General features: G+C 40.4%; 1 protein-coding gene across 1 annotated transcript; it reads left to right on the top strand.

The window, feature by feature from the left end:
• The first annotated feature begins 225 nt into the window (after nt 1-225).
• LOC117324449 lies at nt 226-11789 on the top strand. Its single transcript, XM_033880305.1, has 5 exons — nt 226-701; nt 7612-7809; nt 9520-9576; nt 10336-10599; nt 11215-11789. The coding sequence occupies exons 2-5, from the start codon at nt 7663-7665 to the stop codon at nt 11617-11619; spliced, it is 873 nt and encodes a 290-aa protein (XP_033736196.1). The 5' UTR covers nt 226-701; nt 7612-7662; the 3' UTR covers nt 11620-11789.
• Nucleotides 11790-16066: the final 4277 nt, after the last annotated feature.

The raw sequence follows: 16066 nt of genomic DNA on the forward strand, positions 1-16066 counted from the left end.
ATCTCTAAGCACTAGAACTAACTTATCGATCTGATTGGTGAACGTGTATTTATATATTATTCAAATTACTTAAATGAATTGTTTGCTATAATATACAGCCTGAAGCTTTAATCAATAGTTCTCGTATATTATTTATTCGGTGTATTTCACGTTTGAGAGGACCCGGCATCATGGCTGCTGTATATGTAGGTCATACTGAGCATTGCCATTGGTAGTGAAGCAGTGTTCGAAAGCCGCCATGTTTAGAAACATGTTTTTTTTGTGGAATCAGTCGAAATGGTAAATCTCGGATTTGCATGCAGACTGTTGTAAAGACAAACATAAGTGCCTAGCAAGAATACTAACAGCGACAGGCCGCGGACTAATCTATGAATATTATGCTCTAGTGTGCCTGGATCAATGGGATCGATCGGGACGTTTTGTTGCTGGAACCTCGCAGCTATTCAATGTCCTGTTGCTTTGAGTTGCTTTCATTTGATTAGAACGTTATCGATCGGTAGGTGAAACGTGCATAGACGACAATAATTTGTTGGATCGGTGTTCATACGCTGTTCGTCAACAAACCTCCGATACTGCTCACAACCAGCCTCAAAGACGTGTAAACATCGGGCAAGACAAGATGGCGGACTCTTCGTTGCCCTGTATTGCTGTCCTGTTGTGATGCGGTGCCTATCTGACAGGATCGTGTCCAAAGCCATAGGGTGAGTAAACTGTAAACTGTCCTTGTTAACCCCATACAGTACGTCCTACACACCGGACGTGATCGCATGATATACATTTCTATAAGGATTCTAATCAGCACATATTTTAACTAAGAGGACACATTATGGTGTTATTGTCATTTGATACATTTTAGTAGAGAAACAAGAATTGGGATTTAATTGCTATGTGCTATGGTTCAACAAAACCATACACCTATGTCTTGAAATAACGTGATTGCTACCCTGGGCACAGTGAGCGCCTTCTGTAACGGATGTGGTACAATCATGCTAGTTTTTTGTGATTTGCTGGTTTAATGTACTATTAGGTTTGGCATTTTGCGATGTCGATAGTTCAGATAGGTTTCCTTTACCAAGGTCATGTCTGGCATGTCCAGCTGGTATAGCGATATGGTAGAAGGAGAGTCTTTGCCTGTATAAAGGCTATGTATGCAGAATGTACACTGCCACTAGATTTTAATTAATCTTACATTACATAACTGTTCACCGCAGAAAATTATATGCTCTTTTACATTTTGAATGATTGAGGTCAAAGTTGGCAGGGACATACAAACGGTACTCTTTCCGTTATATTGATTTTGTATTTTGTCATCTTTTCTTCCTCCTGTGAGACAACTGGTTTGCATAGGAGTAGGTATATTGCTCTGATATAGTCTATATCGTTTTTATCATATGCCATCAAAGACTTTGGTTTTTGCGGATTTTATTTCATTTATGGGCTTGACCCCCTAGGCATCCCCATCACTTACTGCTCAAAATAAAAACTTTGATGAGGGAATAAATAAAAAAAAAAACCTTCGTTAACAGCCAAGACCCTTTTAAATTAGTTGCCAGCTTCATTTACTATTTTACCGTGTAATGATTCTAAATGCCTCTGTTGATTTGATATTACGAATGCAATGCCCAATGTCATCTCTGGTGTCACACATGGTGTAGGACACACTTACATGTATAGAGCAGCTGAGTTTACGTCCATTTCTAAGGAGTTATACGATGCCTGTCCTACCTACTGTAAATAACTTACATTTTGCGTGGGGTTTATTTTTGCGTCAATAAGCATTGAGAGGCAATCAAGAATTCAAATAATTAGCGATTGTTTGTACGATAATAACTCTGGATGACACCTTGTCCCGTTGTTTATATATACACTGTATACAGATATCACAAGCAAATATTCTTCATTTGTTAAAATCTTATTAATTCGTGAACTAGCTTATCAATTCAGAAGTATTTGAAAAATTCCCAGATGTAGTTAGTCAATGTGACATATTGATAATATCTCATAAATGTAGTGTGTTCTTTAGAGAGGCACTAACTTAGAACAAGGTTTTCATTTAATTGCTCCTCTCAGCTAATAGCTAGCTTGTCTAACCAATGTCCGAAATAGATAAAATGTATTACCGTTTCGATGATTTTTTTAAATCTAATTTACAACAATTGCTAAACAAGTTATATCAACCTATATTAATCACACTTGTTTGACCCTGATGGAAGCACGCGAGGGGTTTTAGTGTGGGGAGGTGCCTGGAGAAAGCCCACGTGGTCGGTGACCCCACAGTGTATTACCACTGTGCCACCCTACCACCAGATCAGTATGATATGTGTTATCAAAGTATCATGACGCATCAACTTCTTGATATGTGGTTCACACACCCTCCCCTTGATATTGGGTTTACACCACATCCCCTTGATATGGGGTTTACACACCATCCCTTGATATTGGGGTTTACACATCATCCCCTTGATATGGGGTTTACACACCATCTCCTTGATATGGGGTTTACACACCATCCCCTTGATATGGGTTTACACACCATCCCTTGATATTGGGGTTTACACACCATCCCCTTGTTATGGGGTTTACACACCATCCCCTTGTTATTGGGGTTTACAAACCATCCCCTTGATATTGGGTTTACACACCATCCCTTGATATGGGGTTTACACACCATCCCCTTGATATGGGGTTACACACCATCCCCTTGATATTGGGTTTACACACCATCTCCTTGATATGGGTTTACACATCATCCCCTTGATATGGGGTTTACACACCATCCCCTTGATATGGGGTTTACACACCATCCCCTTGATATTGGGTTACACACCATCCCTTAATATGGGGTTACACACCATCTCCTTGATATGGGTTTACACATCATCCCCTTGATATGGGGTTTACACACCATCCCCTTGATATTGGGTTACACACCATCCCTTGATATGGGGTTACACACCATCCCTTGATATGGGGTTTACACACCATCCCCTTGATATGGGGTTTACACACCATCCCCTTGATATGGGGTTTACACACCATCCCCTTGATATGGGGTTTACACACCATCCCTTGATATGGGGTTTACACACCATCCCCTTGATATGGGGTTTACACACCATCCCTTGATATGGGGTTTACACACCATCCCTTGATATGGGGTTACACACCATCCCCTTGATATGGGGTTTACACACCATCCCCTTGATATTGGGTTTACACACCATCCCCTTGATATGGGGTTTACACACCATCCCTTGATATGGGGTTACACACCATCCCCTTGATATGGGTTTACACACCATCCCCTTGATATTGGGTTTACACACCATCCCCTTGATATGGGGTTTACACACCATCCCTTGATATGGGGTTACACACCATCCCCTTGATATGGGGTTTACACACCATCCCCTTGATATGGGGTTTACACACCATCCCCTTGTTATTGGGTTACACACCATCCCCTTGATATGGGGTTTACACACCATCCCCTTGATATGGGGTTTACACACCATCCCCTTGTTATTGGGTTTACACATCATCCCCTTGATATGGGGTTTACACACCATCCCCTTGATATTGGGTTTACACATCATCCCCTTGATATTGGGTTTACACACCATCTCCTTGATATGGGGTTTACACACCATCCCCTTGATATGGGGTTTACACACCATCCCTTGATATTGGGTTACACACCATCCCCTTTATATTGGGTTACACACACCATCCCCTTGATATGGGGTTTACACACCATCCCCTTGATATGGGGTCACACACCATCCCCTTGATATTGTGCTTACACACCATCCCTTGATATTGGGTTACACACCATCCCTTGATATTGGGTTTACACACCATCCCCTTGATATTGGGTTTACACACCATCCCTTGATATTGGGTTACACACCATCCCTTGATATTGGGTTTACACACCATCCCCTTGTTATGGGGTTTACACACCATCCCCTTGTTATTGGGGTTTACACACCATCCCCTTGATATGGGGTTACACTCCATCCCTTGGTATTGGGTTACACACCATCCCCTTGATATGGGGTTTACACACCATCCCCTTGTTATTGGGGTTTACACATCATCCCCTTGATATTGGGTTTACACACCATCCCTTGGTATTGGGTTACACACCATCCCCTTGATATGGGGTTTACACACCATCCCCTTGGTATGGGTTTACACCATCCCCTTGTTATGGGGTTTACACACCACCCCTTGATATGGGGTTTACACACCATCACCTTGATATTGGGTTACACACCATCACCTTGTTATTGGGTTTACACACCATCTCCTTGATATGGGGTTTACACACCATCCCCTTGATATGGGGTTTACACACCATCTCCTTGATATGGGTTTACACAGCATCCCCTTGATATTGGGTTTACACACCATCCCCTTAATATTGGGTTACATACCATCCCCTTGTTATTGGGGTTTACACACCATCCCCTTGTTATTGAGTTACACACCCTCCCCTTGATATGGGGTTTACACACCATCCCCTTGATATGGGGTTTACACACCATCCCCTTGATATTGGGTTACATACCATCCCCTTGATATGGGGTTTACACACCATCCCCTTGATATGGGGTTTACACACCATCCCTTGATATGGGGTTACACACCATCCCCTTGATATGGGGTTTACACACCATCCCCTTGTTATTGGGTTTACACACCATCCCCTTGTTATTGGGTTACACACCATCCCCTTGTTATTGGGTTACACACCATCACCTTGTTATGGGGTTTACACACCATCTCCTTGATATTGGGTTACACACCATCCCCTTGTTATTGGGTTACACACCATCCCCTTGATATTGGGTTTACACACCATCCCCTTGATATTGGGTTTACACACCATCCCCTTGATATTGGGTTACACACCATCCCCTTGTTATTGGGTTACACACCATCCCCTTGATATTGGGTTTACATACCATCCCCTTGTTATGGGGTTTACACACCATCCCTTGATATGGGTTTACACCATCCCCTTGTTATGGGGTTTACACACCATCCCTTGATATGGGGTTTACACACCACCCCTTGATATTGGGTTTACACACCATCACCTTGTTATTGGGTTTACACACCATCTCCTTGATATGGGTTTACACCATCCCCTTGTTATGGGGTTTACACACCATCCCTTGATATGGGGTTTACACACCACCCCTTGATATTGGGTTTACATACCATCCCCTTGATATGGGGTTTACACACCATCCCCTTGGTATGGGTTTACACCATCCCCTTGTTATGGGGTTTACACACCATCCCTTGATATGGGGTTTACACACCACCCCTTGATATTGGGTTTACACACCATCACCTTGTTATTGGGTTTACACACCATCTCCTTGATATGGGGTTTACACACCATCCCCTTGATATGGGGTTTACACACCATCCCCTTGATATTGGGTTTACACACCATCCCCTTGATATGGGGTTTACACACCATCCCCTTGATATGGGGTTACACACCATCCCCTTGATATGGGGTTTACACACCATCCCCTTGATATTGGGTTTACACACCATCTCCTTGATATGGGTTTACACACCATCCCCTTGATATGGGGTTTACACACCATCCCCTTGATATTGGGTTACACACCATCTCCTTGATATGGGGTTTACACACCATCCCCTTGTTATTGGGTTTACACACCATCTCCTTGATATGGGGTTTACACACCATCCCCTTGATATGGGGTTACACACCATCCCCTTGATATGGGGTTTACACACCATCCCCTTGTTATTGGGTTACACACCATCCCCTTGATATGGGGTTTACACACCATCCCCTTGATATTGGGTTACACACCATCTCCTTGTTATTGGGTTACACACCATCTCCTTGATATGGGGTTTACACACCATCTCCTTGATATGGGGTTTACACACCATCTCCTTGATATTGGGTTACACACCATCCCCTTGATATTGGGTTTACACACCATCCCCTTGATATTGGGTTACACACCATCTCCTTGATATGGGGTTTACACACTCTTCGATTTAATTCAAGATTTGTTTAGGTATATTTTACCTGTTTTGATTTTCCCATTGCATTAACTGTAACACTTAATTCGTATCCACTTGTCTTTTATCCGATTTTCTTACAGCCTAATAAGCCATATATGTAGGAGAAAGATATCATACCAATGTAGATAACCGAGAGAAAACATACCTAAAATAGAGAGTAACTACCGCGCAGAAGGCATTGATAATTTAGTTATTGGAAAAAAATGTCGAATAGTCTTCATGATTATTTCTGTAATTATATGTATTAAGAATACTAACCCCATGAAGCTGTTGTTGATATTACCTTAATTACACGGTTTTTACAATTGTCATGCTGCTTTCCGTCATTCGATATATCAAATTAAGTTAGTAATAAAAGTTCAGATAAGGACATTTCGGATTCTTTTGGCATTATAGGGTTAATCATTATTGCCTGCTATGGGAGATATAGTGTTGATAAAAACATGGTATTGTTTGTCTGCTCTATGCACGGAAGGGCTATATATTCTATGTAAGGCGAATGATCTTGAAATTGGCGTAGCATTGACGTCAATGACCCTAATTAGAATTGCATATAGACAGTCACTCTACTGCTTCAGAAACACGATTTAATCTCATGCTTTAATTTTCCTTTTCTTTGTTGTTGTTCTTCGTGATCAAAATTTGATACAACTAGTATATATCTGACACGCCTCTCGAGTGTGTTCTATTTCCTATAATGGTTTTTGTGTTCTTCTTTGATGCCATATCCTTTTATACATCGTTAAGCATCTGATTATATTGAGGATATTTCTCACGGGAATTTAATTGGCGAAACAAATAAAATGTTATGACAGTGATTTTTGTCCTTTATGTCTGTTTACCATCTTTTCTTCTGTGCGTAATATGCCATTGTACCCCAAAATAACCCCTTATCCATATAAAGATTTAAGATAGTACTGCCAAATTTACCTTCAACTGCATTCACTGTTATTTATGGATGCGTTAGCTGATAAAGTGAAATGGACATAGATTTTGTAGACTGATTTCAAACTGTGATATATAGGATCACTTGATGCCCATTTGTAACAGGGTAGCGTAAGTTTATACCAATTTTACGTAACATTTATGCTATTGATATATTTTATCTAACATTAAGCACACATTGATTAAATTATCATTTTCTATTATCATGTATGTTTAACATTTTCAATCCATTTTAATTGTCATTGTTTCCTTTCTAGAATTCCACACTTTTAGTCATGAGTTAGTGTTTAAACCCGGTAACATTAAAATGCACACTCTCACCATTTGTGACGGAATTCACACATTCTATTTTCATTATATTTTTTATTAAATCATGGAATGCATTCCGTACGAATTGTTTGTTGATTGGTTGGTTTCTTGTGACGTCCTTCCATTGTATTATATAGTTTATACACTTATTTCTTAAGTAATATCATGATTATAATAACCTTTCTTCACACCAATTAATTCAAGCTTTTCATGATATAGACCCTCTCTTTAAAAGGAGTGGTATTGCTATTCGAAGCTTTATATTTTCAGATGATATAAAGCACAACCTGAGAAACTGAACTACATCGAACACCTACCAGAATGCATCTCGTCATAATCCTCGTTTATGTGACATCCGGTTTCCATGTTCTTCTTGGTCTGCTTAGCGTTTGTCTGGGTGTGATATCATCTATTAAGTCAGAAGTATGGCTGGCGCACCGTGTTTCACCAATTTGGAGTGGAGGATTCGTAAGTATTTTTTTTTATTCAAATAACACAATAAAATGTTTTCTTTGGATGACTAAATAAATCAATATACGTATGTTAATAATCACCAATTTGCCTCTTTGATCATGTCAGGGTATCGGACTTTTTATCACTGCGACCTCGAAACATTCGTTTTTCGGGATTTCGATTTGGCGCAGTGGTATCAGACGCGGATATTTTTGCCTAAGCGATAGCGCCGCAGACCTTGTCAGTCAGAGCGCGGGTCAATAATGTCTTTCATCATTCGTGTTCCTGTGTTATGTGTACTTTTAACGTCTATCTGGTAGCGGTAATTTGATTTAATGAACACATTCTGCGCTAGAAATACTGCGTTAGATTATTGTTATTTGTATACTTGTAAATAGGACCATCATACATTATTCAATACCTAAAGTGACCGCCTTATTAGCTATACGTGTCTATTGATTAGTCGATGAAGTTGCCTCTTCCATTGTATTGACGCTAATTGACATTCCTACGGCCATTTGCCTGTTAACAGTGTTTTCCAATTAACCCAGGTTATTGGTAGGTTTCTGAACAACTCTTACCATACCTGTAGAAACAGATTGCCAGCTCATATGGCAATATAATATGTAATATGACCTATGATCTCATCTGATGCTGTTATTCGGAAATATTACATATCGTAGGTGGAAACCAAAGCTGACTATGTGACCTTTTATATTTGTTATTTTATTATCAGACTCGTCATTGTTTCTTTATTTGAATATATTTAAACAGCAATTAAATTCACAATGACGTGTGAGTCTAACAGAGAAAAATATGCATCACATTGTCATACCATAGGACAAACTTCAAACCCAAAGTCGAAATAAAGTCGAGTTTTTTGAAAATGAAGAAAGATAAGAATTGAGGCCTATATTTCCTGCCATTATGAGTGTTAGGGACATGACTTCCGATCCCTACATATTGTTTTAGTTCATATATGTTTGTTTCCTTTCTGTTATTTACGCCCGCTCCTTTTGTTAAAGCACTTTTGCCTTCGTTTCAAATATGATATTAACATTTGAATTCTAAAACTTGTATTTACATTTTAATGTTTAAACATGTATTTACATTCGAAATAATGATTGTTTTTCGTGTTATTTGTTGATTTTTGTTGCTTTCATTCAGTTCATGTTATTTATTTCATGACACACAAGGTTTCGAGAGATTCACGTTAATGACGTCATCGGACTCAAGTTTTATGGTCGTCAACATGATATCATTGGAATTGGGAAATATTCTATTTCCATGAACGATATGAAGTCAGACGTGTTGGATTCTTGTCGATATGCCTGTTGGTTCAAAACCTCATTTTGAGGATTTGGCCTTGAGGTTTGCTTGGCGAAGGTCAAGGGTGTACACGTATTTCTATAGATTGTTAATATTTTGCCCTTGTTTTAACAATATCGAGTTCGAGTTACGTTTTCATGTCGACATTTTGTGCTGTCCATTGGAAAACAAACATTAAAAAAAACAAAAACAAAAAAACCTTCTGGTTTCTATGGTAACCATATCTACCAGGCGACAAACGAAAATCAGTAGCCAATTGAACATTTGCAAAAGAGTAGGAAAGCATATAACAAAGTGGTGTTGAACTTATGAGACAACATTTCTATTGGGGAGAGTAGTGTTTGGATGTTATGAACGCTTTACACCGCTGGGTATTTTCTTTTCTTGTTGTTGTAGTTTATCATTACGGGGATCGTCGGCGTGGTGTGTGCCAGGAGAAAGTCCTCATATGTGGTAAGAATTAAGCTTGTTTTAGTGAATAGATAAATGAACCTGGACACAACTTATATTTTACAAATCCAATGCCAACAACCGGTTTTTGTTCGACTTGAATGAAAAATAAATAAATCTGAATACATGCATCGCAATGTTTATATGATCATACTTATAATTCTGTCTTAACATTTCAATGTTTATTTAACCCCATGCAAATTATTTTAATTGCTCAAATTTCATTTTCATGCAGCCTGTATTTAATTCTTTACCAACGTATGATGCTAATCAAAATTAAACTCCCATGCAGAAAAAAGCCCGACATGTACTATTATACATTATACAGTATATATGTCGTTGGTTTTGAACTACTTTCTTGTATAGCCTCCTTTGCTATTTACCGCTCTTACAGCTACCAAACGCAACACTGGCCCTAATTGGAAGCAAACACAACATATTGACTGCCAGGATTAGGTTTTAGAAACAAAAATCTTTATAACGCCACCCTCTGTCCTTTGTCTATCGATCTAAGAACTACTGGTTAAAACACACGATGCCTAATCATCGGTCTCTTAGACGCATCAGCTTGTTTCTATGGGACTTTCAAAGCATCAAAATCAATTTTTCCGTTTTGATATGAAACCAGACACGCTTGAACACGCAATCGCCCGTAGGTCATAAGATATATTGTGATCAATCTAATCAATTCCCTTTTACCTCAAGTCATATGAGTACACATTTTCCCCAATATAAAGCAACACATAAATTGTCTAATTTCAGATAATGTGTTTCACGGCGTTTAATGTCGTGTCCATGGTAACGGCTGTCGTCAGTATTCAGCTTCTGAGACTTGGACTGGTAAACCACACAACGGACGGAGAGACGATACAGAAGGCGGTCAAGGACATTCTAATTCTGATGGCCCTGGGTGCAGCAGGCACGGAATGTCTGGTTTGTCTTATGTCCACCGTACTCAGCTGTCGCGTGGCAAAAATTGCCAAGGAGGAGATGTCAAAACAGCGCGAGGGAATGTTCTACGTTAAGGTACTTGGACAAAAGGACATCGTTGTGGTGACTAAACCACTCCTCGATCAAAAGGATAGTACATCCATTTGACCTCGCATTCATGCTCACACAATCAGTCAACGACAATATCGACTCTTCCAAAGAATTTTACAAACACAGGTTTACTATAACGAAATCTAAGTAGCCTGGGTATGAGTAACCTAATTGTTGTGTTATTGTTTTGTGTTTGATCACGTGATAATCCCTGACCTTCTGTTAACCCCCATACATCAACGATGTGAGTACACTAATCATAGTATATAGAAGCTATGTTTTTTTCTAGGTTATATGTTGTAATCCCAAATTACGTTATAAAACCATTTTTATATGACGTCAAAGTACTCAATGACGTATTAAAAAAAACTGACTTTGACGTAAAAGTGTAGACACAATAAAACCCGGTATATGAGTAGAGTACTCGGTAGAAGAACATGTACCCGTTGTCAGTCTGCTTGTCTCTGCCTCTCGTGTCTTGTATGCTTTCCTCATTCTGGATCTGCACCCTGTCGACTCTCATCTGCATATTGTTTGTCCGTTTGTGCGCACCAGTGTTTGTTAGAGGACGAACTCATGTGACTTTCTTTTCACGTGCAGGAAGACACAGATGCCTTTGAATGTTCAAATAGATCATTTGATGCAGATGTCGACGAGGGTGCTTACACGGCAGACGAGAGTGGTATCAGCATTGATATTGAGGAGCATCAGTACCATGTTACCATGGATACCAAAGACAGTAGTTCCATGACAACCAATTTTCGAAATAACGGAGAGTTTGACGGTGTTATATATGAAGCTGAATCCTCTAAATCAGCTATTCAAACAAAAGCAGAACCAGCCGTAAACTTTTATCAAGTAGAATCTGGTGTAGAGACGGAAGTAGAACCAGTGATCGAGAGATTGCCCACAACAATGGATGGGAATCTTAGTGAGCTCAATGAGGAAGATTCCGACAGTGATGAGGAGAGAGAAGATGAACAGAATCTAGACCAGCCTAAGTAATGTGATTAAATTCGTCCAACAATGCAAGTAGATAACCTGCATTATTCCTGTGGTATTATTGCTTGCCAAAACTACACACCGATATGGAGAAATGTAAACCAATTCGTCCTTATACTGAGTACAAGCGTGTTAAAATAACGACCATGTTAATAAAATCGTTGTATTTGTTATATCCTCTTTCGAATGTCCTATTTCATTCTGGAATACAAGTATTTAAGTTTATTCCAAACACTTTGGTGTTGACAAGGTAATAACAGGTTTCTGTCAACTGAACCACACGGAGAATACATTTTGGGTAAGCGTTGAAACAGTTTCAGATTGTTAGATATATATTGTAGGTGGCGAACCTCGCTTTAATTATACAGGCCTACAATGACATCACCATGGCAATGCTGTAACCTTTGATTTGATACACGCTGGAATGATGAAATTGACATTTGACATTTCGAGAAATGATCTTTCGATCGATCGCCTTTTTTCTTCTTTGTAAAATAGATAACTGCTACCTAGATCGTAACGCCACATGTTAGTGGACATTTAACTAGGTATAAACTAATATTTGTAATATTTTAAAGCCTCAGATATATTTGTTAAAAATAATTAGACAATGACAATTTGAAAGAAAGCAGTGAGGCTATTTTGTGTCCAAGTGCTCCGAAGAATGTTTGTTTGTTTATTCATTTTCAAATTGAGTTGAAATTTGTCTTTGACTTGACGACTACTTTGGTTATCGGGTTTTCTTACTTGATAAAATTTATATAAACCAGGTGGTACGTCAACTGTCATCAACTTAACATTTTCACATATTGAGGACAAGAGTAATGACCGTAGGCCTTCATTTTGCATATCGTGAACTACACAAGATATTTTAGTTTGTTTTATACTGGCCTGAGTTGACATCACCATGACAAGATAGTCAGATCAAGTGCAAGTGAACATCAGCTATCAAGTCTATCATCGACACAATTATTCACATATTGAAGACAAGAGTGACCTTAGGCCTTCACATTGCACAATGAAATTAGACATTACAAAATATGAGGTCAACTAACAACATTCTGTTAAAAAATTGAATGAATTTAAATTGATCTATTTTTATATTGAATGAATAATGATCTTGCCGACCTTTCAATTTCATAAACATATTGATGGTATTCGTGAACTAACTGCATCGTATTTATCCTCTAGAACTTGAAATCAGAAACATCATAGTCCTCAATGCCAAGATTACACTACGTTTCTCACTTCTCTATCAAAATCTATGTTAATGTCGACGATTTTTTTTGCTGTGTGTAGAGATGTGTCATTCAAATTTCGCAATGTAATCATTTAATTCAATCAACACAAAAATATAGTGGGCTAGATTCAAAGAAATGGAAACCATCATATGTGTTTAAATATGAATACTTCATGAATGTCAATACGTCAAACTGTCACTTGGTGTACAGAAATAACTAGAGAATACCCACATGGACATCAACAACATAGCCAGCAGGGATGCATCTAAGCTTTACAAACTTGATGATTTCATTTTTCCAATCGTTAACTTTCCATTTCTAGATAGCAAACTCCCTGCTTCCCCTTTCCATGGTGTTACGTGTTTCCATTATCAGATGACAGACGTCGACTTCTGACGGAGAAATCAACAACACAAGGTTTCAAGAGATGCAGGTTGATGAAGTCCATGGGAAAGTTTTATGGTCGAAAGATCTCGTTCGAAGATATTCTCTTTCCTTATTCGATATGAAGTCAGACATGTTCGATGCTTGCTGATATACTCATTGGTTCCGTTGTAACTAACCTAGTTCCCATTTTGAGTATGTAACTTAACCCGGATTTGACCTTGATTTGTATGGCGGGTGTCATCGATGAAGCAGAAGACGATTACTCTATCTGAGTTCCCAGTCCTATCATTATTGTACATTTCCAGTGACCTCCATGGAAATCTGAGTTGGAATTATGGTTTCGTTATCATGTTGGTAACGTATTCTTTGTAAAGTAGATACATCGAAGGCAAAATCTCAAAATATAGGTTAACAGAGTGACGCTTGATCCAGGTAATGTCAGGTTCTCAAAATGAGAGCCTGCTTGGTTTCAATGCAATCAGCAGGTATGTAAACGAGCATCGACCACACCAAACGTATTATCGTACAAGAACATACGTAGTTCCATTGATGTCAACCATAAAACTTTCTTGTGGTTCCCATCAACTGCTTTCTCTGGAAAACTTGTTTGTTGTGTTAACACTCGACATATATCACGTAAATCATGCAATATCTACCCAGTGATTATACAGTTTAGCTGTAAGCTGTCTCTGTTGGTTACACTGTAAGTAAAGGCCGAGGTAAGTGGCTGACGCTGTCTCTGTTGGTTACACTGTAAGTAAAGGCCGAGGTAAGTGGCTGTTGGTTACACTGTAAGTAAAGGCCGAGGTAAGTGGCTGACGCTGCCTCTGTTGGTTACACTGTAAGTAAAGGCCGAGGTAAGTGGCTGACGCTGCCTCTGTTGGTTACACTGTAAGTAAAGGCCGAGGTAAGTGGCTGTTGGTTACACTGTAAGTAAAGGCCGAGGTAAGTGGCTGACGCTGTCTCTGTTGGTTACACTGTAAGTAAAGGCCGAGGTAAGTGGCTGACGCTGTCTCTGTTGGTTACACTGTAAGTAAAGGCCGAGGTAAGTGGCTGTTGGTTACACTGTAAGTAAAGGCCGAGGTAAGTGGCTGACGCTGTCTCTGTTGGTTACACTGTAAGTAAAGGCCGAGGTAAGTGGCTGACGCTGTCTCTGTTGGTTACACTGTAAGTAAAGGCCGAGGTAAGTGGCTGTTGGTTACACTGTAAGTAAAGGCCGAGGTAAGTGGCTGACGCTGTCTCTGTTGGTTACACTGTAAGTAAAGGCCGAGGTAAGTGGCTGACGCTGCCTCTGTTGGTTACACTGTAAGTAAAGGCCGAGGTAAGTGGCTGACGCTGTCTCTGTTGGTTACACTGTAAGTAAAGGCCGAGGTAAGTGGCTGACGCTGTCTCTGTTGGTTACACTGTAAGTAAAGGCCGAGGTAAGTGGCTGACGCTGTCTCTGTTGGTTACACTGTAAGTAAAGGCCGAGGTAAGTGGCTGTTGGTTACACTGTAAGTAAAGGCCGAGGTAAGTGGCTGTTGGTTTCACTGTAAGTAAAGGCCGAGGTAAGTGGCTGTTGGTTTCACTGTAAGTAAAGGCCGAGGTAAGTGGCTGACGCTGTCTCTGTTGGTTACACTGTAAGTAAAGGCTGAGGTAAGTGGCTGTTGGTTACACTGTAAGTAAAGGCCGAGGTAAGTGGCTGACGCTGTCTCTGTTGGTTACACTGTAAGTAAAGGCCGAGGTAAGTGGCTGACGCTGTCTCTGTTGGTTACACTGTAAGTAAAGGCCGAGGTAAGTGGCTGTTGGTTACACTGTAAGTAAAGGCCGAGGTAAGTGGCTGTTGGTTACACTGTAAGTAAAGGCCGAGGTAAGTGGCTGTTGGTTACACTGTAAGTAAAGGCCGAGGTAAGTGGCTGACCCTGCCTCTGTTGGTTACACTGTAAGTAAAGGCCGAGGTAAGTGGCTGACGCTGCCTCTGTTGGTTACACTGTAAGTAAAGGCCGAGGTAAGTGGCTGACGCTGTCTCTGTTGGTTACACTGTAAGTAAAGGCCGAGGTAAGTGGCTGTTGGTTACACTGTAAGTAAAGGCCGAGGTAAGTGGCTGACGCTGCCTCTGTTGGTTACACTGTAAGTAAAGGCCGAGGTAAGTGGCTGACGCTGTCTCTGTTGGTTACACTGTAAGTAAAGGCCGAGGTAAGTGGCTGACACTGTCTCTGTTGGTTACACTGTAAGTAAAGGCCGAGGTAAGTGGCTGACGCTGTCTCTGTTGGTTACACTGTAAGTAAAGGCCGAGGTAAGTGGCTGACCCTGCCTCTGTTGGTTACACTGTAAGTAAAGGCCGAGGTAAGTGGCTGACGCTGCCTCTGTTGGTTACACTGTAAGTAAAGGCCGAGGTAAGTGGCTGACGCTGCCTCTGTTGGTTACACTGTAAGTAAAGGCCGAGGTAAGTGGCTGACGCTGTCTCTGTTGGTTACACTGTAAGTAAAGGCCGAGGTAAGTGGCTGACGCTGCCTCTGTTGGTTACACTGTAAGTAAAGGCCGAGGTAAGTGGCTGACGCTGTCTCTGTTGGTTACACTGTAAGTAAAGGCTGAGGTAAGTGGCTGTTGGTTACACTGTAAGTAAAGGCCGAGGTAAGTGGCTGACGCTGCCTCTGTTGGTTACACTGTAAGTAAAGGCCGAGGTAAGTGGCTGACGCTGTCTCTGTTGGTTACACTGTAAGTAAAGGCTGAGGTAAGTGGCTGTTGGTTACACTGTAAGTAAAGGCCGAGGTAAGTGGCTGACGCTGCCTCTGTTGGTTACACTGTAAGTAAAGGCCGAGGTAAGTGGCTGACGCTGTCTC

The sequence above is a fragment of the Pecten maximus genome, chromosome 3 (assembly GCF_902652985.1).
Source record: "Pecten maximus chromosome 3, xPecMax1.1, whole genome shotgun sequence".
Classification (NCBI taxonomy): domain Eukaryota; kingdom Metazoa; phylum Mollusca; class Bivalvia; order Pectinida; family Pectinidae; genus Pecten; species Pecten maximus.

What these genes read in the sequence shown, in the direction of transcription:
- LOC117324449 (XM_033880305.1), top strand. Translation starts at nt 7,663, where the DNA reads ATGCATCTCGTCATAATCCTCGTTTATGTGACATCCGGTTTCCATGTT. An exon ending in GGAGAAAGTCCTCATATGTG is followed by an intron (nt 9,577 to 10,335) that starts GTAAGAATTAAG and finishes GTCTAATTTCAG; the next exon opens with ATAATGTGTTTCACGGCGTT. An exon ending in AGGGAATGTTCTACGTTAAG is followed by an intron (nt 10,600 to 11,214) that starts GTACTTGGACAA and finishes TTTCACGTGCAG; the next exon opens with GAAGACACAGATGCCTTTGA.